Source organism: Eriocheir sinensis, chromosome 60 (assembly GCF_024679095.1).
Source record: "Eriocheir sinensis breed Jianghai 21 chromosome 60, ASM2467909v1, whole genome shotgun sequence".
NCBI classification, from domain to species: Eukaryota; Metazoa; Arthropoda; class Malacostraca; order Decapoda; family Varunidae; genus Eriocheir; species Eriocheir sinensis.
Window position 1 is genome coordinate 8,585,396 of NC_066568.1, and position 27,073 is coordinate 8,612,468.

General features: G+C 43.6%; 2 protein-coding genes and 1 long non-coding RNA gene across 5 annotated transcripts in view; 2 read left to right on the plus strand and 1 right to left on the minus strand.

Annotated features, from left to right (window-relative positions):
* The first annotated feature begins 122 nt into the window (after positions 1 to 122).
* LOC126985870 (uncharacterized) lies at positions 123 to 15,215 on the plus strand. Its single transcript, XM_050841355.1, has 10 exons — positions 123 to 575; positions 1,258 to 1,430; positions 2,361 to 2,478; positions 4,203 to 4,327; positions 5,078 to 5,250; positions 5,611 to 5,778; positions 11,240 to 11,390; positions 12,563 to 12,707; positions 13,627 to 13,811; positions 14,561 to 15,215. The coding sequence occupies exons 1-10, from the start codon at positions 279 to 281 to the stop codon at positions 14,751 to 14,753; spliced, it is 1,728 nt and encodes a 575-aa protein (XP_050697312.1). The 5' UTR covers positions 123 to 278; the 3' UTR covers positions 14,754 to 15,215.
* Positions 15,216 to 18,582: 3,367 nt separating this feature from the next.
* The window catches only part of LOC126985872 (sestrin-2-like), a 60,858-nt gene continuing 52,367 nt past the window's right edge, over positions 18,583 to 27,073 (plus strand). For all 3 annotated transcript variants that reach the window (XM_050841358.1, XM_050841357.1, XM_050841359.1), the window contains exon 1: positions 18,583 to 19,057. Coding sequence is in view for 2 of the 3 variants with exons in the window: in XM_050841357.1 (XP_050697314.1) it covers positions 19,010 to 19,057 (48 nt within the window). In the remaining variant the exon portion in view is untranslated. The remainder of the gene's footprint in view (positions 19,058 to 27,073) is intronic.
* Positions 19,064 to 23,307, minus strand: LOC126985876 (uncharacterized). The gene is made up of 3 exons (XR_007739106.1): positions 22,453 to 23,307; positions 22,226 to 22,339; positions 19,064 to 22,126 (listed from the first exon to the last, which is right to left on the minus strand). It is a non-coding gene; the product is annotated as an uncharacterized LOC126985876 (long non-coding RNA).

Below are 27,073 nucleotides of genomic sequence, written 5' to 3' on the forward strand. Positions count from 1 at the left end.
AAAAAGAACGAAAGAAAAAGAGGAAAATAACAGCCCAGACAGTAGGAGTACATGAGGGAGTGCCGTTACAAAGGCAAAACTCCCGACCGCTGAACTGAACCCTTGTTGTTGTGGCGTTGTGGTGTTGTGGCGGTGAGGGAGTGCTGAGGAAGACCACCGTGGCCACGAGGAGGGCAGCAGCAGGGCCGAGTACACCCCGTGGCGGCGGGCAGGCTATGACCCGCGCGGCCTGGAGAGTGTAGTGAGGCAACCTTCAGGCAGAGCACAGCTGGGGAGTGATGGCGCTGCTGCGGGCGCCGGCTGGGGGCTGGGGGCTGTGCCTGGGCCGCCTTGGGGCCGGCCAGCCCCTTGGATCCCTGGTGGCCGCCTTTCACGCTGAGGCGCCCCTGACGGAGTACACGGCCACGCCCGCCTACCCCGCGGTGGTGGACCTGTCCCGCGCGGCCAACCGGCGCCGGCAGAAGGAGGAGTGGCACGCCAGGGTGACGGGCCTGCCCACGGTGGAGCAGAAGGCCGTGGAGCTCAACATGCCCAAATACTACGGCCACTGGTCCTGCCACGTGCACGACACCAAGGTACATGCTGGCAACACTGAGAGGCAGTTATCGGGTAATGTTTACGAGAGGGCAGCCACTAGCCACCTCTGGCAAAGTTAATAACTTACAAAATGGATTTTTTTTACTTGTTACTTGTGTTTCTTGTTCATCTGGTCCCACATCTGCCGAAGCACTCTGCAGGACCCATATATTTTTATTCATTAAATTTTCATTATTGATCACAACTTATATGCCATATTAATTGTCAATGTTTGAGGTTCCTGAATGCAGTGCAGTAACAAGTGGCTTTCAGAAAATAGAAGGGGGTCGAGGATCATGACCATACCTAGAGCACAGTAAATACTATTATATCAGTATCAATTTGAATTTTAGTGGCTCTTTTGGTAACAACAGTGTTTTATTTTTTTATTTTTTATTTTTTTTAAGTCTTCACCTGTGGTGCCGGTAGGCCTTCGTAGTAGGGCCTGATGGTCGGCCCCAGCCTGTTGTGGTGCAGGCAAGTGTTTATAGTGGCACCATCTTGCATTGGCTCATGCTGCCCCCCCGAGCTCATCTTTAATCCTAGAATCTAGAGTCTGGGTTGATAGGTGGTCTTCAGGACAGCATGTGGGTAGTCTTAGGTCTTAGATGGTTAAAGTCTCCTGTTCTCTTTTGACAAATGCAAGTTGAGCTGTGTGTTCACCTCTGCCTCTATCCCCAGCCCATGCTGCTGGGTGCTGACTTCTGCCAATTTGCTACGAGGACCCACGTGGCTCAGGGGCTGCCGCAGGACTACTATGGGGAAGTGTGGGATGCAGCGATGGCAGCAGCGGGCAAGGTGACCGACCAAGTGGAGCAGCTGATTGACCTCAACTATAACATGCAGTTGAACAGGTGTGTGTGTGGTGGAGGAGGTGTGGTAATGATAACAGAAATAGTGATAATACATGTGCAAGGGTGGAGCTGCATGGGTGAATGTAAACACTATGTAGGGAAGGACTTGAAAGTTTGTACAATATCCATGATGATTTTAGAGTATAGAGTTGATATTTTGTTGTGTATTAGTCTTTATATTATAGTTGTGTGTGTGTGTGTGTGTAATCTTACAATAATGACTTCATGTAATTTGAAATCAAAGCATAAGGTTTCATAGTATCTTTCCTTTTTCCTTCCCTTCCCCTCCCTTTCCTCTCTCTTGTTCTTTTCCCTTTCTTTCTCTCCCATTCTCTTCCCTTCCCATAACTGCCATTTCCTCCTTTCCCTTCCCTTCCTGCATTCTTACCTCCCACTCCCTTCCCTTCCTTTTAATCTCTCCTTTCCTCACACTACTACTACCCTCCCCTCCCTTCCCTTCCCTTCAATCCCTCCCTTCCTCTCACTCCTCCTACCCCCCTTCCTTTCACTTCCCTTCAATCCCTCCCTCTCTCCCTTTCTCACACTCTTCCTTCCATTCCATTTCTTGCCATTCCCTACTTTCCCTTCCCTTCCCTCATCCTTACCTCCCACATCCTTCCCTTCCGTTCAATCCCTTCCTCTCTTCCACACCGCTATCCCCCTCTATTCCCTTCATTTCAATCCCTCCCTTCCTCATACACCCACTATCCTTTCCCTCCCTCCCTTCCTCACACACACACTATCCCTTCCCTCCTTCTCTCCCTTCCTTCCTTCCTCCTTCCCTCTCTCCCATCATCACACACCCACTATCCCTTCCCTCCTTCCCACCTCCCTTCCTCCTACCCTCCCTCCCTTCCGAATTACACACCCACTATCCTTTCCCTCCTTCCCTCCCTTCCTCCCTCCCTTTTCTTTCCCCCCTTCCCCCAGGCGTATCAAGGGCACTCCCGCCACACACAAGCGGCGCCAGACTCAGAATTTCCTTGCTGGGCTGCACCGAGTCCTGGCTGGGGCCCTGCAGGACACACCCCACATCAGGGACGCCACGGTGAGACTCGGCAGGGGGCGACAGGGTGGCTCGGAGCTCCCTGCTGCCCCCCCCTGCTATCATGCCTCTTCTGGTTGTTATTCTTTTTATTTATTTATTTATTTGCAAGCCAAAGGAAGCGTCATGCCTCTTGTTGCCATATATTTTATCTTTTTCTTTATTTTCCTTTTCTTTATTATTATTTTTTTTTTACACCAAAGGAAGTTAAGCCGTTTTGCTGCCATTTCTTTTTTCAACTTTTTTCACCAAAGGAAGTGTTAAAGTTCAGTTACCATATTTTTCTATTTCCTTATCTCTTATTTTTTTATTTTCTTAATTTTTTACATTAAAGGAAGTTGTGAAGGGTAAACAGAAAGAAAGAAACCACTACTACCACCGCTCCTCCCTGCTACTTGAGAGAGCTATCTTGATTGTGTTAGTGTTAAAGTATTAATGATGATGATAATGAAGGAATAGCAAGTAAGGAAAAGGAGGAGGAAGACGAGAAATAAAAATAGAGGAGGGAAGAGAAGAAAAAAGGAAAGTGAATGTAAAGGAGGGTTGGTTGTATAAGATAGCAGAAAAAAGTATGCAACTATCAATGCAGTTAACCTAAATATGCTTGTGAATGTGACTGTGACCTGCCCCTTCCACCTGCTAGTTTATTCTGGTCTCAACCTAACCTACCCTACCCTGCCCTACCCTGCCCTTTATCACCATTCTCACCCTTACCAATCCTCTACCCATGCCAAAACCACTTCAGTCTACTCCTCTTACCCAGTGGTTCCGCTAAACGCTAATTAGTGAAGCTAACTTTTTCGTTAGCTGATTCGCGTTTTTGTAAACTTAGGACCAATTAGCTTACGCTAAATGTAGTTCCTCCTCCGCTACGTTTAAGTCCACTAAAAAAATCATATGTTTGTTCTTGTCTGTTGTGGGCAGATACAGCAGCAGGTGAGCCACATGGCGCAATAATTCCAGGGCTTCCATTTTTGGGTGAATTACGCCTTAAAGTAGGGGAATTGGACAAGAATTCAACATTATCCACCTGACAAGAAATAAACTTAATATAATAAAAATGAAAGTGTCAGTAATGGAAAAAAGTAAAAAATGTGTAGATTTGCAGGAAATCTTGGGTAAAATATATGGATTTAGGATAAACTGGAGGCTTCTTTCCCTTCTCTTCTTGTTGTTGCTTGTTGGGCTCTTTGTTCAGTTCAGTTGCGACGTCACCTTGTAGTTGCATCCATTATTGTCGCCTTGTTTATCGTTATTGACGTCATGGAAGGTAACCCGAGTGAGGACGTTTTTGTTCCTTAATGTAAATCCATACAAAAAAAGTTAGCGGTTAGCATTTACCATTAGCTTCCAGTAATTTCTTTCATCAGTTTAGCGGTTTAGCGTAAACGAAGCTAACTTTTTAGCTAGTGGATTACCAGTTAGCGAAGCTAACTTTTTGGTTAGTGGTGCCCACCCCTTCTCTTACCCTATCCTACCCTCATTACTACCCCCTTCACCTCCCATACCCATCCCCTCCCCATACCCAAACTATCCTAACCTACCCTACCATCACTTACCTCCTCACCTTCTTTACCTATCCCCTCCCCAAGCCACCTCAACCTAACCTAACCTAACCTACTCTTCACTATCTTCCTCCTCCTCCTCCTCCTCCTCCTCCTCCTCCTCCTCCTCTTCACCCCTCCTTTACTCATCCTCCTCATACTCATTGGGTGCTGTGTTTTCAGATTGACCTCAAGCCACGCATTGAGGCGTTCTGGTTCCTGGGCAGCATTCCGCCAGACCGCATGCTGAGGAAGAGCCGTGCCAACCTGCCCTGGGTCAAGGAGCTGGAGCACGAGCCCGTCGACAGGTGACCACTGGCCTCCTTTTCCTTCCTTGTTCTCATTTTAACCTTTTCCTTTCCTTTCCTTTCCTTTTCTCTCCTCCGTTCTTCTTTAATGCACCTCCTCCTCTCCTCCTCCTCTTTTCCTTTCATCCTCCTAATAAATCATTTTTTTTCTGCAACTTATCTCCTCCTCCTCTTCCCTCTCCTCCTCCTCCTACTCCTTCATCTTTTTTTTTTTTTTTTTTTTTTTTCCATCTCCTCCTCCTCCTCCTCCTCCTCTTTTGTTTCCTCACACCGAGACTAGTTTACTTCCCTTCTGTATATTTTTCATTTCTTTCCGTTTCTGAGTTAGTTTATTTACCTCACCATGGTCTGATCACATGCAGGACTTGTAAACCCCAGCCAGTACCTCCCTGAATCATCTTAGAGCTCTAGTGACAGATCTCTGGGTACAACTAGAGCCTCACACCACACCCATACACACACACACATGCAACTGACACCCGGCGCCCATTCACTGCTGGAAGGACAGGGGACATGGAGTAGAGGAGGCTGCCAATCTGTCTGCACTCCACCCAGGAATTGAACTTGGGATCTCTTGGTTGTGAGGCGGGCGCGTGTGTATGTGTGTGTGTGTGTGTGTGTGTTTATTAGTTGTAGTGTACTAGATTAGATTTCGCTTTTTGGGGGTGGAAAGTCACTCAAAAATCAGCAAGACCACCATATTTGTGCTGCCTTTAAGTTTAAGATGTTTCACTGTGTTGTGTTTTCCAGGCCAATCCAAGGCAGCAGCTCTCCCTTTCTTGGGGTGCGTGTGGCGGATGGGCTGCCGGCGGTGGTGGGGCGCGACGACACCCTCGCCACCTCTGCAGACATCCCCCCAAACAGCCTGGACCCACGCGCGTTTGGGTTCAAGTTCAAACACAAGCACGCCACTACTGTAACAGGTGTGTGTGTGTGTGTGTGTATTTACCTAGTGTAGTTTTACAGGGCCTGGGCTTACCCTCGTGTGATCCCGTCTCCATATCTGTACTTGTCTAGTTTTCCTTAAAGTTGTGCACACTCTTCGCCAATACTACATCCTCACTTAGTCTGTTCCAAACCTCTATGTTTCTTTGCGGGAAGCTATATATTTTTGTGTCACAAGCGTCTTCCCTTTCTCAATTTTTGACTGTGTCCTCTTCCTCCTCTTCCCTTCCTCCCCATCCCCCTCCTTCATCTTTCCCTTTCATTCTCATATTTACTTTCTTTTACATATTAATCTCTTTTTTCTTCTTTAATTCATCTCCTCCTCCTTTCTTCCACAGGGTACTGGCCGGGGGAGATGAAGGAGTATGGGCACCTCTTCCTACACACATGGGAAATTGAGGAAGCATACGCAGCCCGGTTTGGCGCACACAACCTGTCGGGCGCTTTCACACACAAGGCCGTCATCTCCTCCTTCGTCCAGGCTCACGCACACGCCGCTTACTTAGGTGTGTACGCGTGTGTGTGTGTGTGTATTTACCTAGTTGTAGTTTTACAGGGCCTTGGCTTTACGCTCGTGTGGTCCCGTCTCCGTATCTGCATTTATCCAAGTTTTCCTTAAAGCTTTGCACACTCCTTGCTGATACTACATCCTCACTTAGTCTGTTCCAAACCTCTATATTTCTTTATGTCTCTCAAGCATCTTCCCTTCCTCAATATTTTACTATGTCCTCTTGTGTTCCTGGTGGTAATTAATTCCTTTAGTAGTAACTCCTCGTTATCTACTTCTTCCATTTTGCTCAATAATTTGTAGATTTGTATTAGGTCTCCCCTTTCTCTTCTTTGTTCTAGTGTTGGTAAATCCATTTCCTTTAGTCTTTCCTCATATGTCAATCCCTCAAGCTCTGGAACCATTTTTGTTGCCATCCTTTGTATTCTTTTTAGTTTCTTTATGTGTTTCTTCTTATGGGGAGACCACACTGCCTCCGCATATTCCAATTTTGGTCTGATCATAGTGGTAGTGTGTGGGTGTGGGAGTATGAGAATTGGATGTTACTGGGGTGGAATGGCTACTAGGTTAACATACATGGTTTTAAATCACCCCTCACACAAATCATTTCATAGTATATATCAAAGCATTTGTGACCAGATTATGTATCATCTATTTTGGGGGATTTAAATCATGGCACAAATTTGGCCCGTCGCTGCTACACGGTAAAGCCACAAATTTGGCCCGTCGCTGCTACACGGTAAAGCCACAAATTTGGCCTGTCGCTGCTACACGGTAAAGCCACAAATTTGGCCTGTCGCTGCTACACGGTAAAGCCACAAATTTGGCCCGTCGCTGCTACACGGTAAAGCCACAAATTTGGCCCGTCTGCCGAGGAGGAACACAAACACCGTGTCATCATCATCTTCACCAATATTTTCCGATGACAACATATCGACCGCTAAACACAACAACAGGACTCCAACACATGATTGTCCCCACTGTTCATTTACCAACCTATACACAATTGTAATGCCCATTTAAACGCGCAGCTTCTCCTCTAAGCCAAAACACAATCACGCGGCAAAAACAGGATCAGCAGCGGAACAAAATATTATGAAAAAAAGCTGCGCGTCGCGTGAATTAAGCATATCGGTTAGGTAGATTTATGTATGAGCTCGGTCAATATTATACCAGTGTTAATTCTTAACTCCTTTTAAATACTCTAAAAGTACCAGAATTTTAAGTCAAGTGTCACTAGTACAAACAGTGTGTCGTCCCCTGTGTGACCCGGATTTATGGTTACACATGTGGACTTTTGTGGAAACTACACGATTTATATTGGTTTATATTTGGTGTATGTCCACATCCGAAGCGAGGGAGAAGACAGTTAAAAATGCAGCAAAGGGCAGAACCCTCCCCAAAAAGAAGATGGAAAATCGATCACCTTGCCCATGATGATCTTGTCACGCTTCTTAGCGTTCATACCTTGAATGATTTGGATATTGAGCGGGGACGGAGGCAAAAATTGGGACACTACGAAAGATTGAGTTAGCATCATCTCCTCGGTTGTATCACTAGATGTGGACAGGATTGGGAAAAGGAAGACTTCCGTTGTGTTTTCCCACAGTAAGACCTTTTTCGGTCCTCAGAAGAAATTGGGGAGAGCAAAGCGGCGGACAGGAGAAAACATCCACATTGAGGCAGTTTGATCGTTGATCGCTCTCAGCAATGCCAGTTTAGTAAATGAATAAGATAACCGCGCCGGCTCAGAGCTTTCCTCCCGCCCTCTTACTCATCCTAACGGAGGAAGAAAGGGGACCCAGAAAGGTATTAAGAAAGGGTATGGCTTGTGGGGACACTGGGACACACATCATACATTGCACATATGGAGGCAGGGGGTGCCTACCACCCACCTGTGAACTCTCGGTACCCTCAGTACAGCCCCACGAAACAGGCGTCAAGTACACGGTCCGGTCCCTCACCCCCGCTCCTCCTGTAAACCCCACCACGAGAAATGGTTTGTAATGTGCTAGACACAGGAGCAGGCGTCCCTAATAGTGGTGTGGTGAGGGCGCTACAGTGGAAGTACACATTCCTGGCTTGAGACGATATGAGCCAAACCTGAGACGATGGAGAAGTACCGAAAAGCACATCACGCTTATTTAACGTGGCGTCCTTGCTCCCAGGGGCGCGCAGTATGTCACTCTCTGGAGGCAGAGATTGGCAGAGCCCAGCAAGCCTTATTTCTCCCAAAGATGATGGTTCGATCGATAGCTGATAGACGAGCTTTTTTACCCTCACAGCGGGAAAATTGCTGTCTGAAGGCTAACCCATAAATATCCTGATGTGTTTAAAAAAAAAAAACTCCACACACTCCCCCCCCCTATTTCACACTTTTTTATAAAAAAAATGACAAGCCTAGGTTTATCACGGCCTAGGTCGTCACCTACACAGCGCACCCTCTAGTCCCTGTTGCTAAAAGGATGGTCTAACTTTCAGCGCTCTGAGCGATGAATTGATTGATGACAAGGGAAAAAACCTGACAGCCTCACCGACACCTTGGCCTCTATGAATATTACCTACAGTCCTTTTATTAAAAAACAGCACCTGCAGCACCATCACCTAAGAACCTCCATGCCGTCTTGGACAGACTGCAACTCACTCCGAAACGAAAAGAAGAAAAGAACAAGTTTTTGGATTGTTTAACTTTTACAGGAACAGATGGCCAGGATAAGGCAATAGTGGTGTGTTGCAACAAAAGGATGAAATGGTGTTTTACGCCCCATAGCATATTTGGATTAGGAATCAAGAGATGCTCGACGTGATAGAGGCTTACGGTGGATGCCAATTATGTCTGTCACCCCGGACAGGGACAGGATATTAAGCCTCTCCGGAGGACATGACAAACAGCAATGCGTTATGCAGCTGTAGGCACTGAAAAAAAAAAACTGCCTCTTAGTGAAGTGTGTGTGAAAACATTCTCTCTACGCGATGTTTGCGATGAATACAACAAGCAGAAAAGATGGTTCGTTCCGCACCAAGCTACATTCCTAACGCGTTAGTTTGGCGCATTCCATGGGGCACTAAAAAGTTCGTAAGCACGCCTGTAATAAGTTTGCCTGGGGCCGGAATGAAGGCGGACGCAGTGATAGCGTCCTGTCACGCTTCTTGGTATAACCCCCTTCCTGCGAAGGCAGCCAAGGAAGTGGCAGCTGTCTTTCAAGAACGGGATCAAGGAAAGGAGTTCGTCAACTCTCTACGAGAGTTTAGGACAACTCCTTATCACCCGTCTGCAAGCGGTGACCAAATGCTTCGCCTACAACACTGCCTACCACCGTGTTCTGAAAGATTCACCATTTTTCTTGCTTTAACCTTGTTATGATGTTGACAGCTATAAAGCATTTACTTAGTGTGGGCATGTGCGGACCTATAAACTTGTTCAATGGACCTTGTAGTCTTACGACTGCGTCATGTTAGAGGTGGTAAGATCAAGACAGTTCACACAAATAATGTCAGGCATACCCTCTCCCTGATCAAGTAGTAAGTGGACCCACTCCCCATGACTTATTCCCTGCCATTGTCCTTTCCAGCTCAGCTCTCCTCCTGTCTCCTCAGATGCTTCAGAGGTCCCTCATTGGTTCCCTCAGCTCCTTCAGAGCCCTGTCCGTCGTTCATTATCTGATCCTGGGTACCCCTTCTCTCCCCAATGTGATGGACCGCCCTCTTGAGTATCGCCCAGCGACCAACGAACTGATGCCCCTATAATTACAGATCCTGAGTCTTTAAGATGCTGTTCATCAAGCCAGCCGACATCAACGTCCTCTCATCAACGTGGCAAATCTAACAGCGGAAGTTTCATGGTCGATTGAACATCATTGAGTTTGAGAAGTTATTCAAAGATCTTAACAGCTTTCAGTGGTAGAGATGGAGCTCGCTCGGACTCCGCCAGAAGCACTCAGGCCCAAATAGATGTGATACCTCTGTCCACAGAAGAGGCAACAGCGTCAACAACACTCCATCAGGAAGTCCTCAGAGTCCGCTCGGCTTTGGCCTCAGCTATTATCCGTCAGTTCTCACTAAAAACCTTGCAAATTGAATTTTGGAGACTATCCTTCTCATTCAGTTGGCACTTAGTGACCTAAATCATGATACTCTGAATCTCAAGCTTGGCCTTCAGCAGCTGTCCCAATCTCCTCCTTCCAAATGATGTACTATTTGAATATTTAGCATTGTATAGAGATGTCTCTAGGGTTATTTCTAAAGTACGCTTTCCTCAGGAACCCTTCACTTCTTACAAATCCCCATGATTCATCTTGATGGCACGCCATATTTTCTGCACCGACGCGCTTTCCCACTACCTGCGGTTTCTGAAGCACCACCTGCTCTATGTATGTCCCCTGTGCCCCCTGTCTACTCGACTTCTGTCGACGCCAGGTTAAGCCAAATGAGATGACGACAGTTCTTTTTTGGTTTCCTGAAAAGTAGAATACAATGACTTAATCGGTTTGTTTACGAAGGTGACGATATAATTCCTGGCATTATGTGACCGCTACCCATCAGCTCAGTACCAATTCTCCGACACCTGAGCTCGCACTAGACGGAGGTAAGTAATATGTGGTGAAGTGCTTCATGCACCTACATGCACATATTCATACCTGTAGATTTAAAGCACAAAATTGTATGGCTCTCAATGGTAAGCACTCGGGGGCCAGTTCGACAGTCCAGCACTGCGTCATTGTAAGCGCCCTGACCAAACTGTATTCTCCACAATGATCTGTTATTTCTGGTGCTCCCTGCTCATTCCTTCCCTCTCCTCATCCTCCCCTTTCATCCCTCCTCCTTTCTCCCTTTTTCTCTCTCCTTCCTCCACACACACACTCCTCTTCCTCTCTCCTTCCTCCCCTTCCTTCCATCCCTCTCTATCTTCCTCTCTCAATCTTTCTTTCCTTTCTCTCCTCCCCTTCCCTCCTTTCCTCTTTCTCCCTGCTTCCTCCCCTTTCCTCCATCCCTCTTTATCTTCCTCTCTCAACCTTTCTTTCCTTCCTCTCCTCCCCTTCTCTCCTTTTCTTCCTTCCATCCTTCCCTCTTCCTGTCTCATCCCTTCTCTCTCTCCTTCCTCCTCTCACACACACACACACACCAACTATGCTCTTAAAAGGAATCAGGAACAGTTTTATCATTACCCTTCCTTCCTTCCCCCATTTTCTTCTAGTCTGTCCTCATTTTCCCCTCCCCTGGACTTTTTTTATTTTAATTGTTGTTGTTACTCTTGAGGTGCTTCTATGCTGTTACAAGGAATCAAGAGCAGTTTATCCTTACTTTTCGTTCCTCTCCCACATCTAGTCTGTCCCTGTTTTCCTCTCCCCTGGACTTTTTTTATTTGATTTATGGTTGTTGTTGCCCTTCACCAATGTTCTGTATTGTAAAAGAAAAAAGTCGAGAACAGTCTATCCTTACCCTCCCTTCCTCACACTCAGGGTTTGGGCCAGTGACGGAGATGACCTACCCACTGGTGCAGCAGTCTGCCTACACGGACGGCCACCGCTGGACGCTGGGCCTGTACCAGCTCAACACCTGCGCCCTGCACTCGGAGCGGCCTGTAGAGAACACCCACAACAACATACTGTGGTGCGTGGGAGGGTGATAGTACACACACACACACACACACACATACAATAACAATGCAACAAACTTTGGTGCATAGGAGGAGGAAGAGGATAACACACACACACACACACACACACACACACACACACAATAACAATGCAACAAACTTTGGTGCATAGGAGGAGGAAGAGGATAACACACACACACACACACACACACACACACACAATAACACTTACACAAACTTTTGTGCATAGGTTGTGTTTGTGGATATCACACACACACACACACACACACACACACACACACACACACACACACACACACACACACACACACACACACACACTTTTCTTCCTTCCTTCTCTCTTCCTCTCTCCTTCCTCCCCTTTCTTCCTTCCCCCTTCCTCTCTCATCTCCTCTCTCTCCTTCCATCCCTCTTCCTCTCTCACCCCTTCTCTCTCTCCTCATCCTCCACTTCCTTCCATCTCTCCTTCCCTCTCTTCGTTGGTAGATTTCACCTGTGCAGCGTTCAGCGTTTTTACTTTGGCCGAGCTACTGGGGATGCTTCGTTCATTGGGCAATCGAACATGTATCACAGAAAACGTCAGCTGACCATGTCGCTGCACAGTAGAAATATCTCCTGACTAATCCACCCAAGTCCGCCCCAAAGTCGCTGAGTAGAGTTATGTTAGGCAGCACCCTGCTCCACCAAAATTGTGCCCGTGTAATAGCCGCTTTATCCATCACCACCAAGGTACCCGGCACACTGGTGACTGGCTGTGTTGTGTGTTGTGTTTGGTGTTCACGCCACGCCTCGTCTTCCACATGTGGCTTGTCTTCTTCTTGTGACCTGTATGGTTTTATTGCTTCACATGTCCTCCTCTCATTTGTTTATTCACACTTTCCTTTTCTCTTGCGTCACACTATTCATTATTTAAATCAATCAAAATTTGTACGTTTGGTGTATACTGCGCAGGGGTAACTTTTTGGCATTTTCTGGTTGAAAAAAAATGTGCATTATATGCTGCAAAATGCGGTATATTTCGGGATATAAGACGCAGGGTGATTTTTCAAATCTTTTTTGAAAAAAAGCTCGTCTTGTATGACAGGAATTACAGTATGTGTTAGGACTTTATAGTCCTTGCTTCTCCTCCTCCCCACACTCCTCCTCACCTCCCCCTCAACCCCAGGCTGAGTGAGGAGCAGCAGCTGTTTGAGGGCGTGGATGATGGTGGGGTGAAGGGCCTCAACACGCCCCTCCTGGCCTCCCTGCTGGCCATGTACCTCAAGAGGGGGGTGCCCAACGCTGATGCCACGCCCTATCTGGCCCTCAAGGTGAGCAGAGAGTTGTTTTATTTGTTCAGTTACAAATGCTACTACTACTTAGAGAAAGAGAATTATTGGTGTAAATTGGTCAGTTGCTGGCTGGGAGTTTGACATATCTGTTGCCAAACACTCACCAAGCTTCAGGAAATGTTCATATTTCTTTACTCAGCTCATCATTAGATTAAACAGTGACTGTACAACTAATTTTCAAAACTTGAGAAGGTAAAAAAAAAAAAAAAAAAAAAAAAAAAATGAGTTAAAGTCAGAAAATACCATTTAATGGTTTCACCTTGTGTCCTCTTGTGTCATACTCCGTCTAGCATCTGAAATGACAGGAAGATTTTATGAATTAGAACAAACTTTTTATTTGAAAAATTATTCCATAAAAGTTGCAAGTATTCATAATGAGTGAAAAGTGGTATAATCATTAAATGTTTTTTTTTTCTGATTCTCCTCACTGTAATTATTTGTCTACCATATTAAGTTTTGAAAATTATGTTATAGTTAAGCCATCACTGCTTGATTCAGTGATGTCAACAAAAGTTACCTCTTGTGTAACAGATGAGCCAGGTAAAGAAATATGGATATTTTTTTAACCTAAGTGATTGTTTGGGGACAAAGACATTAGTGTCCTTACTTACTGGGTTAGGAACTAAGTATCCAGGTTATGTGAACAGACTAAACTATCACTACTACTATTTACTACTACTGTTATTACTATTATTATTTTTACTTCTACAACTACACATCCTACTCCAACAAATGCTCTGTAATAATCATATAACCCATGACCTGTAAACTTTGGAGCAGTGTATAGGGAGCTTTTTTGTTGATGTTTTTTGTTTTTTGACCTTGAGCTGCCTCCCTATATAAAAAAATAAAAAAAAACCTATCCCCCTATGACATGCATCTCCCCCTTCCCTCCCAGCACGTGTCGCAGCACCCCGCCCGTGAGGAGTATCGTGAGGAGTTCCACAACACTTACCTGCGGCTCTGCTCCAATCGCCCCCGCTCTCGCCTCAAGCCGGAGATGTACCTGTGGGAGAAGATCTACAAGGTGGACCACAACACACGGCCCCTTGACACACCCCGCCGCTTCTTTGAGGACACATAGTAAGGGGGCAAGGGTGTGTGTGTGTGTGTCATAAAATAGAGGAGTTGGGAGAGGAAGAAACAGAGAAAAAAGGGAAGGAAGAAATTTGGAAGGATGAGGAGAGGGGGAAAGAGAATGAGGGCATGAGAGAAAAGAATGAAAGGGAGAAAGGTTGAGAGAGAAAGGAGAGGAAGTAGGGATGAAAGGGAGACACGTTGCAAGGATGAGGAGGGAGGGAAAAAGATGAGGAAGGAGAGAGAAAGAGGGAATGAGGGGCTCAGAGAGAGGAAGGAGGAGGAGGAGGAATAAAAGGGAGAAAGATTGGAAGGACAAGGAGAGAAGAAACAAAGAAGGGAAGAGAGAAGGGGGAATGTAAGGGAGAGAAGAAGTTTGTGTGTGTGTGTGTGTGTGTTTGTGTTTACGTAGTTGTAGTTTGTAAGATTTGATTCCTGGTGGCATTGTCCTGTTATTTTCCTGCCTTCATTTATATTTTTATTCCATTTTTATCTTTAAACTCATGAATGCTTCTTGTTTTAGCCAGAGCCACAAAATAGGAGAGTGTGGCAACCTTCATCACATGCACTATATTGTCACCCAAAGACCCGTGCGTAATTCAGATCAATGGTGGTACAATAGTGCTTTTTTGTGCTCTGGGTACTTCTGCAATATCCCGACCGTTCCTAGAGCACAAAAATTCACAATTGTATCAGCACCACTTTGAACAGTCACTTGTCTCCCTCGCCCATCATCTTCCCCTTCTCCCACACAGCCGCAAGAAGGACCCCGGCCAGCGTCGTCTGGATGACTACAGCCCCGTCTACATCCCCAAGGACAAGCGCATACATAAGAGGATCAAGTTCAAGCCCAGGCTGGACTCCAAGCACCTCTACAAGTACGACCAGAAATTATTGTTCAGTTTACGAGTGCCCAAGGATGTTGCTCACCCCAAAAAAGTAGTTTAACGGACCTCAGAAAATAGCTTAGTTGACAACACAGAAAATACTTTAATTGCCCTCAGAAAATAGCCACTCAGCAAAAAATATAAATAACATTAAAACATGGAAAGATGGGCAACAGGAAGACTACTGGCTCATTAAGAGATTGCCCACTCTAGTGATATGATCTGCTTGACAGTCACATCATAGCTGCAGACCAGATCAGAGCACATTGGTATGAAGGTTCAGTTTACTCCTGTTTCACCGAAGTAACGGTCGATGTGATTTTTGAAGGAGTTGCTTGGAATCATAATTATGTAGGAGAAAACCTGGAAATGGATGAGAAAACAAGTGAAAGTACACACACACACACACACACACACACACACACACACACACACACACACACACACACACACACACATAATCATTGTTACAGTAAGAAACTTGTTGTTAATATGAAGTTTGTAAATAAAACAATTGTGTTCACTTGTGTCTTTGTAGTATATGTGTAACCTCTGTCTTTCTCTTTTGTATTTTTCAATTGTTATTTTCTATTCTTAAACCACTTTGTTCTCTAGCTTCTATTTCCTCTCTATCTTCTCTTCATTCCTCCCTGTCACACAATCTTATCATTCTCCTGTTTCTTATTTTTTTCTTTTCTATCCCACAATCTTCATTATCAAGGTTTCTCTCTTTCCCTTCTTTTATCTTTTTCTCTCCCAGTCATCTCATTCTGCTTCTTTTTCCTTTCTTCTTTTCAACCACCACAACCAACTCTTTCCCTTCCACTTTTCTTTCTTTCATACGTAATTTCAATCCCACAACCACCTTTCACTATCTTATCTTACCTTCGTTTCCTTTTTCTTTTACCATTAATGATTTTCCCGTCACTTTTCACGATCTTGTTTTACTTCTTTCAGTTCATCTATCCTCATATACTTCTTCTCATCTTATAAGAATTGTTCATATGCTGCGCCAACTTCTTCCTCCTCATCCTCTTCCTCTTCCTCATCTTCCCTTTCCTATTATTATTGCTTTGTGTATTCTTATATCTTCCTTACTCCTCCTGTTTTTATCATTATAGTTCTTCCTTTTTGTCATTATCATTCCAGTTCCTATATTCCATTCTCCCTTTTGTTTATTTTCCTTCTTTTCAATCGTTATCTGCCAATCCAGGCCCTTTGCCTCCTTCCAATCCCTTTGTTTATCTTTTAGTCCAATTCAGTGCTAATCTAATCCCTGTTTTTCCTGCTTCCTTTTATTTTCTCCTTTCTTCCCTTCCTTTATCTGCCTGCCTATTTATCTGTCTTCACCTTCCTTTCCTTTTCACTCAACCTCCTTTCTCTCTCCCTTTCCCCTTTCCGTCCTTTCTCTCCCTTTCCCATTTCCATCCTTTCTCCCTTTCCCCTTTCCATCCTTTCTCCCACTTCTACTCACTCCTCTCCTTTCCTTTATCTGCCTACCCAATGTATCTTTTCATCCTCTTCTTTTCCTTATCACTCACTTATCCTCCTCTCTCCATCTCCCTTCTACCTCTCCTCCTCTCCATCTCTCTCATATCTAGCGCAAGGACGTATTCTTCTCTATTGCAAGATGGAGGTTAGTTTATATAAGCGAGTCTGGGATTAATAAAGTTTAGGAACGATTACTAAGAAATGCAGAAAACGTTTAAGGTACATGATGCAATAGCTATGTTCTTGTCAAACCTTTGTTGCTAAGATTTTCCTACTTGCTTACACTGAATATATTAACCTCCCATTCTTTATTTTTCTCCTGTTTTTCGTATTTATAAACTTCAGTACGTATATAATTATAGGGATGAGCATGAGTAGAAAGTCGTGTGCAGCGGGGCCGCGGGAGAGGGGGAGGCATGCAGTTAGCAAGTTCAGAAGAGCAGTTACCATGAAAATATCGACAGTAGATAGCGAGGCAACATGGCGGCGAAATTAAGAGGTATAGAAAAATATCTGTTAAGAGGAGGAGAGCTGTGTGAGGAGCCCCGCCACACGTGAGATGCATACGAGAGCGGACAAGGCTACCTATATGGCCTAATATGGAAAGTATCTGTGTGGGGCAGAAGAACTGGCGGAGACGGTACAGAACGCTTAGTACGTGAATATGTTCCTAAAAACGAAGGTGGATTCCTGACTTATTTTCCTATTTGGCTCTTTTTACACGTGAAGAAATATTCTGTTAATGTTTTATGTCTATTACTGTTCAGGTTTCTTGGTTTAGTTTGTGTATATTGCTAAAAAAGAAAAGAAGGTAAAGTAAGGGACATCAAATTTAAGTAGTCTCCCTTTGAAGTAGAGCATTCGTGCAGCCTAACCAGATTGTCGTACCTACACTACACATACATTAATTTTCTAACTTAAAACAATCTTTCCTACACAAATATCGGTATTTAATCAATATCACTATCATAACCGTAATTAGTGATATATTTAACACGAGCAGAAAGGATAAAGTAACGGTCCTGAAGTGGTTTTGATCCTCGCATGCCTGAATAATTATCGTACATTTAAGAACATTGATTTCAAGGGTAACTCAAGTGACTATGAAATCCTGCGGAATGTTGCGTCATGGTACTGTAAGGCGGTGAGTCATGGCCCCGGCAGTGGTCACAGCCCCTGAGTCCTGACCACTGACAATAATGCTCGTCTGGAAGGCAGAAAGGGTCAGAAACTCTGGCTTGACCCTTTAAATAGGTAGTAGAAGAGGAAAACACGGTACCAATATGGCCCTTTATTTATGTAATTATAATCTGTTACTTCATCTCTTAATTCTTACTATTCCTCTTCCTCCTTTCATTGTTTCGTCCATATCTTATTCCTTACTTTATTATTGTATCCAAGAAAGCAAGATATGGGCTTTAGGCTTATTCGGGGGCGTTATAAAAATCAATAATTATCAAACTCTTATCAGCATAGGTATAATATGTCTGTCTGTCTGTCTGTCTGTTTGCCTGTCTGTATATATGACTTTTCCATTACAGTCAAACCAGGAAAAATTTTGCTTGAAGGTGAAGTTAAGCATTTTCTCCTTAACAATTCTCAGCCGGATATTGCGAGCGAGGAGGTAATTCTACATCAGCCAAAGAGAGAGAGAGAGAGAGAGAGAGAGAGAGAGAGAGCACAAAAACAGGAAGAAAGGACGTGGATGATGCAATTCCAAGGAGGCAAATTTCAGACTGGCTTGGCTACGGAAACGCCTCTCCCTCTTTCTCTCCCTTCCTCTCTCTCTCTCTCTCTCTCTCTCTCTCTCTCTCTCTCTCGTTTCTTTTTTCTTCGCCTTTTTCACTTTTCAAGGCATCTTCACCTTTTTCAAACCCCGTGCCAGAGTTCTTTTTTGCTGACCTATAAATACCTGCCGTTAATTAGCAGCTTTACGTGTTTCCCTGGGCCACGTTAATAGGGAATGTGAAGAACGAGAGGTTTAATTATAGTAGCAATATATTTTACCGAAACCTGAATGTGGGAAATATTTGTTTTCTTTTATTGCGGGAATATTATCACCCTTACAGCATCTACATTCATCACAAGCTCCTGGGAATAGTCTTGAGATACCTAAAGTACTCAGGCACCTTTAGATAAACTCGTACAGCCATGAAATCACAGATGCCTTGAGATATTGGCATAGTTGGCACCTGCACAGTTTTTCAGTTTTACGGGAATATTATGATTATTACACAATCTACATACTTGACAAACTCCTTATAATAGTGTTAAGATACATATAGTTCTCAGGCACCTTTAAATAACCTCGTATAGCCAAGAAATCACAGATAAATTGAGATATTGGCTTAGTTGGCATCTGCGCGAGGTTGATAGGAAACATTTGCTCGACCTCAGCTCAGCGCGCGGGACTGTAGTATTTCGTTAGTCGTGAGAGTAGGTTGTTACTCTCCTGCCTTCCTGAGCTTTGGTGTGTGGGTGCCTGTGTTCGTTACCACAATAAAACACTATTGATTAAACACCGAACACCAACGAGCCTTGAGTATCTTGGCAAACACATAAGAGCACTCGGCCCCTTCAACGCCCTGTGTGTGTTAGCCCAACCAGACATCTTCACGTTTTATTCTTAAGCTTCGGTGTACGAGTGCGTGTGTTTGTTACTGCAATAAAACACTATAGAACAAACACCAAACACCAACGGGACTTAAATACAGTGGCAAACAGATAAGAGCACTCGGCCCCTTCAACGCCCCAACTTGTTATCATCTCGTTGTATTCGTGTTATGGTCCTTGTCATCGTGAGGTCAGGCTGTTAGTGGGTTGTTGATGACCCCCACCGGCGGCGAGGGCAGCGAGGACGACGACCACTCCGGGGTAAGTAGATTAGAGGTAGAGGTAGAGGTGGAGGTGACTTGAGTTAGGGAGGTGTGAATTTATAAACCCTCATTTAATTCATACCTATTTTCACCTGTTTTGGTCTCTACTCTTTCCTACGGTTTTTCTTGGAGGTTTTGAAGTTAGTAGAAGACATGCATGGCAACAGAAGAGCAGTAAGTTATGTAGGAAATCAGATATAGGTGTAGAAACGGAATCAATCGAAATTACCCACCCACCTATGGCTATTTTCACCCCCGTTTTGGCCTCTACTCTTTTCTACGGTTTTGAGGGAGATTTGAAGGTTAATAGAAGACATGTATGACAACAGGAGAGCATTTGGTTAAGTAGGAAAAGAGATATGGAAGGTTACATAAATTCTACCTACCCATACACATTTCTTTGGTATTTTCACACTTGTTTTGGTCTCCATTTTTTTCTACGGGTTTCCTGAAGGTTTAAAGGTTAGTAGAAGACATGTATAGCATTAGGAAAGCATTTGGTTGAGTAAGAAAAGAGATATGGGAGGTTGCATAAACGGGAAACGATCATCCACACATATTTCATGGGTATTTAGACACGTGGTTTGGTCTCCACTCTATTCTATGGTTTTCCAGGAGGTTTATAGGTTAGAAGACATGTTCGATAAGAGAAGAGCAGTGAGATAAGGTGGAAACGAGATAAGGGCATGTTAATGATACCCCCACACATTTCATGCCTATTTTCACCAGTGTTTTGGTCTCGACTCCTTTCTACGGATTTCCAGGACGTTTAAATGATTCAACGCATTTGTGATCAGTTTATGCATCATCTATTTTGGGGGGTTTATATCATGGCAAAAATTTGGCCCGTCACTGGTACACTGTAAAGCCACGAATTTGGTCCGTTAAAGACACTTATGACAACAGAAGAGCAGTTGGTAAAGTAGGGAACGAGATATGGGCGTGTTAATAATAATACCAAAAACATATAGTAGGACTTGAATATCTATGACATTCAGCATTCCTGTTAAAACTTTGCAAGGGCGGATGTGGGGACGAGCTTATCATAACATAGCAACAGCGACAACAAAAGCAGTAACAATAGGAAAGATTCGTTGTCTAGTTTAGGTGCGTTGTAATTTATATTCCACAGCATTTACATATAAGATTGACTCATCACACCATAACCTCATAAAAACGTGTTATTCTGATGATTTTTTTTATATATTTTTCTTAGTATTCATAACATCATCAGCAGTAATAGTAATAATAGTAAAGATTTATTGCAGTTCCCTCCAAAGAATTCGCTAACATAATTTTCCACATCATAACTTTTCGTTAACGTTATTATTACAAGATACTTTCGCTTCTCACGTCAAAGGTCAAAGAGGGGGTCAGTCGGGTCCTAATGAGTGTTTCTTTAGGTTCATTGCACAGAAGAAAGGTCAAACTTCCACCAAGGTCATTAAACTTCTGGAAATGCCCAAATCCCCTACGAAAGCCTTGTCAAATATATGTTCTTGGGCGATGAAATGTCTTATTATACGACCCCAAAGACGCACAGGAAGAACAACAGCAGTAACAGTAAAGATAACCTTCTACACACATTATTCTGATACACACAGGAATAATAATAACAGCAAAACCTTAGTGTGAGAGATGATTCTTTAATATATACCTAACAGCTTGCTTTATCTTGGCATAGTACAGGAACAAGATAAAAACGAAGTGTGAGTGAGGGAGAATACATTTACAAGAGTCTACCCTTGTACTCTGGTGCTCTCTTGAATTAATCTTATAGCGGGTATACGCATTTTATTGTTCTTTCTAGTACATTCGTGTAAAATTATCAGGTGAAACAGGAATCTTATCACCTTTTCTTACGTTTCTTCTTAACAATCTATTTATTTTTGCGTTTTTTTTCTTTCATTATCTCTCTCTCTCTCTCTCTCTCTCTCTCTCTCTCTCTCTCTCTCTCTCTCTCTCATGTGCTCTACCGTCTCTTCCACACCCCAGTCACACCTTGATCACTACCTGCCATATCTACATACCTCTTCCTCCTTGTCCCCCTAACCTACCTAACCTAACCAAACTTAATTTTTCTTGGCCCTCTAACTTAACCTAACCTAACCTACTCTTCCTCCAATGCCTCGAACTCCTCTCCCTTGTACTTTTAACCTAACCTAACCTGACTTCTTGGCCCTCTAACCTAACCTACTCTTCCTCCACAGCCTCAAACTCCTCTCCCTTGTACTTCTAACCTAACCTAACCTGACTTCTTGGCCCTCTAACCTAACCTAACCTAACTTCTTGGCCCTCTAACCTAACCTAACTTCTTGGCCCTCTAACCTAACCTAACCTAACTTCTTGGCCTCTAACCTAACCTAACCTAACTTCTTGTCCCTCTAACCTAACCTAACCTAACCTAACTTCTTGGCCCTCTAACCTAACCTAACCTAACCTAACTTCTTGGCCTCTAACCTAACCTAACCTAACTTCTTGTCCCTCTAATCTAACCTAACCTAACCTAACTTCTTGGCCCTCTAACCTAACCTTACCTAACTTCTTGGCCCTCTAACCTAACCTAACTTAACCTAACATCTTCCCCAACGGCCTCGAACTCCTCTCCCTTGTACAACTTTAACCTAAACTACTCCTCCACCACAGCCTCTTCCTTGCCCCTCTCCTCTTCCCGATCGTTCACCTCACGCTTCAATTCCCTTTCACTCCGCCCCAATATTAGGTCTGAGGATGTGAAGCCCTCTAGCCCACATTTCCCCCCTCCTCTCTTTACACTCGGCTTGTTCCACTTAGTTCCCTGACCTGCCCACTCATCCACCAGCCCACATCTCACATTATACCTAAACTTGGCCTTTCCTCTCCTATTCTGACAGTCTATTTCCATCCTACATACATCTTATCAACTACACTGTCCATCCTTTCATCCTACGAGCCCACATCCCTCAGTCTCATACCTCAACTTGACTTTTCCTTCCTATTCTGGCATCCTATTTCCATCCTACATACATCTCATCCACTACACTGTCTATCCTTTCATCCTACGAGCCCACATCCCTCAGTCTCATACCTCAACTTGGCCTTTCCTTTCCTATTCTGACAGTCTATTTCCATCCTACATACATCTCATCCACTACACTGTCTATCCTTTCATCCCTCAGTCTCATACTTCAACTTGGCCTTTCCTTTCCTATTCTGGCATCCTATTTCCATCCTACAAACATCTCATCCACTACACTGTCTATCCTTTCATCCTGCGAGCCCACATCCCTCAGTCTCATACCTCAATTTGACTTTTCCTTCCTATTCTGGCATCCTATTTCCATCCTACAAACATCTCATCCACTACACTGTCTATCCTTACATCCTACGAGCCCACATCCCTCAGTCTCATACCTCAACTTGACTTTTCCTTCCTATTCTGGCATCCTATTTCCATCCTACATACATCTCATCCACTACACTGTCTATCCTTTCATCCTACGAGCCCACATCCCTCAGTCTCATACCTCAACTTGACTTTTCCTTCCTGTTCTGGCATCCTCCTTCCATTCATCTTCCATCCCATCCTTTCATCATTTTTAACCTCTCATTTAACTGCCTTCACTATTTACTTGTTAACTCCATCTCTAGCATATCATTTATTTCTCCACCTGCTCTTAGCCTATACACAAGGCCTATAATACTGCCTTACCCGCTTCCTTGCCCCTCTAACCATCCCATAACTCTTTGCCCCACATTAGCCAGCCACACTCCATGACCTTCCCACCCCATGCACTGGTTTGTTGTCCCTAGAGATTGTGTCACGCTTCGTTTTATCTTCCATTCTCGTCTACTGTTTAACTTCCCATCTCCGTCACGTTGGCCCTCGGGCGTGTGTGTTTATTCCATACTTATCATTCATTTAACTTCCTTCCCATTTACACATAGCAAATAGATAATATAAAGAAGATAGAAGTACGTACATAATATTAATTTTCATACATATTCATATAACTTCTGTCATTGGATTAGGTGATGACTGTGCGTTAGTATAATAATAATAATAATAATAATAATAATAATAATAATAGGTTATGAGGGAGTTGTTAGCTATATATATACATGGTTGCGTCAGGCTACTAATGTGTCTTATATTAAATAATTCTTAAATGTTATCGTATATTTCCTTAAACTTTCGTATACTTAACTTTTTTTTATATATATTCCATTCATTGATTATATTGTAGGGGAAAGACACGGTAGCTTTATTTTTTGCTTTCTCTCTCTCTCTCTCTCTCTCTCTCTCTCTCTCTCTCTCTCTCTCTCTCTCTCTCTCTCTCTCTCTCTCCATCGTTTCTTCCTTTTCTTCATTTCCTCTTCCATCCCTCCCTTTCTTCCTTATTCCTTCTCTTCCCCTCTCATTTATTCTTTCCTCTCTTCCTTCTTTCCTTATCTTTCACTACACACACACACACACACACACACACACACACACACACACACACACACCTATTCCAGTCCCTTATCTTTCTTTTTCGTGTGTGTGTGTGTGTGTGTCAGGCTTATCACCCCTCACGGCTCTCCCAGGCTGTCTCCTAGGCTGATAACAGGCTTAGTTTCTCTCTCTCTCTCTCTCTCTCTGAACAGTCACGGGTTTCTTCCTTTCTTTTCTTCGATGAATTCTTTTTTATTCTCTCTCTCTCTCTCTCTCTCTCTCTCTCTCTCTCTCTCTCACACACACACACACACACACACACACACACACAGAGAGAGAGAGAGAGAGAGAGAGAGAGAGAGAGAGAGAGAGAGAGAGAGAGAGAGAGAGAGAGAGAGAGAGCACTTGAACACCGCCGCTCCTAACAGCTGCCCTCCTAACATTGCTGTCACCTGTATATAACACCTGCCACGGACACCTTCACCTCAAAACCCATTAAATAAGGATGGAGAGAGAGAGAGAGAGAGAGAGAGAGAGAATAACATATAGATCGAAAAATAATCAAAAGTAAGATAAATGAAAAAAAAATGGATATATAACAAAGTAGAGAGAGAGAGAGAGAGAGAGAGAGAGAGAGAGAGAGAGAGAGAGAGAGAGAGAGAGAGAGAGAGAGAGAGAGAATAACATATAGATCGAAAAATAATCAAAAGTAAGATAAATGAAAAAAAAAATTGGATATATAAAAAAGTAGAGAGAGAGAGAGAGAGAGAGAGAGAGAGATTGATATTTGGCAGGAAAAAGGGCAAATAGAGAGGAGGAAAGTTGTGATATAGGAAAGGAAAAAAAAAGAATAGAAAAGGGAAGATAGGGAAAAGCGAGAGGAAGGCAAGATGTGATAAAGGAAAGGAAAATAAAAGAAAAAGGGCAAACGAAGAAGGAAAGATGATAGAATAAGGGAATCGGACAAAAATATTAAAAAAGGAAGATAGGGCAAATGAAGAGGAGGAAAAATGTGACAGATTGAGGGAAAGAAGAATAACAATGAAAGTTAGAACAGAAAAAAAGGAGTCAAGATTGAGGTGGTATGGACACTTGAGAAGAAGAGTTGGGGAAGATCATGTGGGAAGGGAAGTCATGGAAATGGAAGTGCAGGGAAATAGAAGAAGAGGAAGGCCCAAACGAAGGTGGATTGATAGCATAAACGGAGATCTAAGGGAGAAGAATTTAAACCCAGAGATGGCCAACAACAGAAATACGTGGAGAAGGCTCATTCACAACGGCGACCCCGAATAGGGAAAAGCTGGGAAGAAGAAGAAGAACAGAAAAAGGAAAGAAAAAAACAAGATGCAGGCGTATTAATAACTGTACTATATAACACAAACCTCGCTCCAAACACTTCAACTATAACACCCATGACCGATAACTTCTACTATAACGCCTTTGATTTCAACTTTAACACTTCCTATGACGCAACAATCTACACACATGAATTGCCACTTCGTTACCTGTAGCTTTCATCACTACTACTACTACTACTACTACGAACTACATCTACTACTACTAACTACATCTACTACTACTACTTTTACTGCCACCACCACCACTACTACTACCACTACCACTACTACTACCACTACCACTACTACTACCACTACCACTACTACTACTACTACTACTACTACTACTACTACTACTACTACTACTATTACTACTACTACTACTGTCGGAAATAGAAACAAAGGCTAGTCATTTCCTGCAGCTGTTTTACGGATAGACGGAACGCTCTATTTTAAGTGCTTCTGTTGCTGACCGGTCGTTCCCTTCACTTACCACTGACAGAAATAAAACAAATATAAGTAAAAACGTACATGAAATAAAATAAAACTTATAATGACATTTCCTGGAGTTTCATAATTTAGGGATAGACTGACTGCGTGTTTAAAGTGCGTGTTATTTGTTGCATTGTTTATTGTGATCCTTCTTTTTCACGTAGAACAGCAAGTATGTACGGAGCCGCCCAGTCATAATCTGCATAGTAGGTCCGTATTCTCAGGCGGTTTCGGCTCTCACAACAACTATTTCCCAAGGCCACGAAGGAGATTAGTCAGGTTCTCATGAGTGTTTTTTCACATTCATGATGCAGAAGCCTTGTCAGACAAAAATAACCGAACCATTTTGGGGAGGCGGTGGCGGAGTGGTCAGCTTGCGGGCGCAGATTCTCAGAGGGTCGGTGTTCCAGCAAGGGTTTCTGAGAATGCTTCGTTTCACCTCCCGCCCGCCACTACAAGCTGACAATTTTCAGTCATCGCCGAGTGGTCTAATACTACCCACATGTCCTGATGACCGCTTATCAACCCGGAGTCTAAGGAAACTCTACAGAGAATTAAGTGGAGCTCCGGGGGGCAGCATGAATCAAACAAGAATGGCGCCACTGTGAAACACCCCCGCGCCACGAACGGGTTGGGGCCCACGAGGAGGAGGCCTCATCAAGAAAGCAATTGGCTGAACGCAAGAAAAAAAAAAAAAGACTAGAAACTGACCTCATTTGGCCACTACTTCTCTACGCAGGAGCAGTGCTTAGCGGACTTTTTTTTTCAGTTTTTTTTTTTATTACCCTTGAGCTGCTTCCGTTGCTGTAAAAAGAAAAATAAATCTTCGAAATCCTTATCCAGTGTTGGTGTGTAGGCCCTGAGGGAATGTTTGGGAATATAGGCCGCCCTTTATTATTACTACTAGGTACTATTATTATTATTATTATTATTATTATTTTTATTGTTTTTTTTTAAGGAGAGTATTCTTCCCCTATCCTCGTCAACATCCTCGGGCGGGCAATGTGGCTGTTTCCAGTATGCTTGACGTCAATGTGCGAGGGGGAGGCATGCACGGGGTGTGTGTGTGTGAGGGGTGCATAGAGCTACGTGCAGACCGAGACACACACACACACACACACACACACACAGACACACACACACACACCTGGTAATCAAGTGTGTGTGTGTGAGAGAGAGAGAGAGAGAGAGAGAGAGAGAGAGAGAGAGAGAGAGAGAGAGAGAGAGAGAGAGAGAGGCGTTGCATTCGTAATATTCTAAAACCAACCCAAGCCAGTTTGTTGAAGGGAAGAGAAGGGTGGAAGAAGTAGTAGCAGTAGTAGTAGTAGTAGTAGTAGTTGTTGTTGTTGCGGGTCATAAAAAAAAATTAACAAAACTTTCCTGAACTATTCTCTTTGTGTTCGTATCTATCTATTTATTTATTTACTAGTTTCATGTTTTGTTTATTACCACTTTCTGTTGCGTATCTACAATTTCTTTTATATTCTTGTTTGTTTGTCAAGGTGTTTGTGTTTGTGTGTGTTTGGGTCAGTCAAGGCTAAACGTGATCCATCTTACACCTGTTTGTTTGTTTATTTGTTTACCTATACACCTGTCTGTTTATGTCTTCCTATATATGTCTGTCAATCTCTCAATCTATCTGTATCTCTATGTATCTATATAGGTATGTCTTATTTTATCGTCCTATGTCTATTAATTCATCTAAATCGAGTGTTTGTATGTCTATTTGTCAATCCAACTCTTTATGTTTGCTTGTGTGTGTTATTTTATC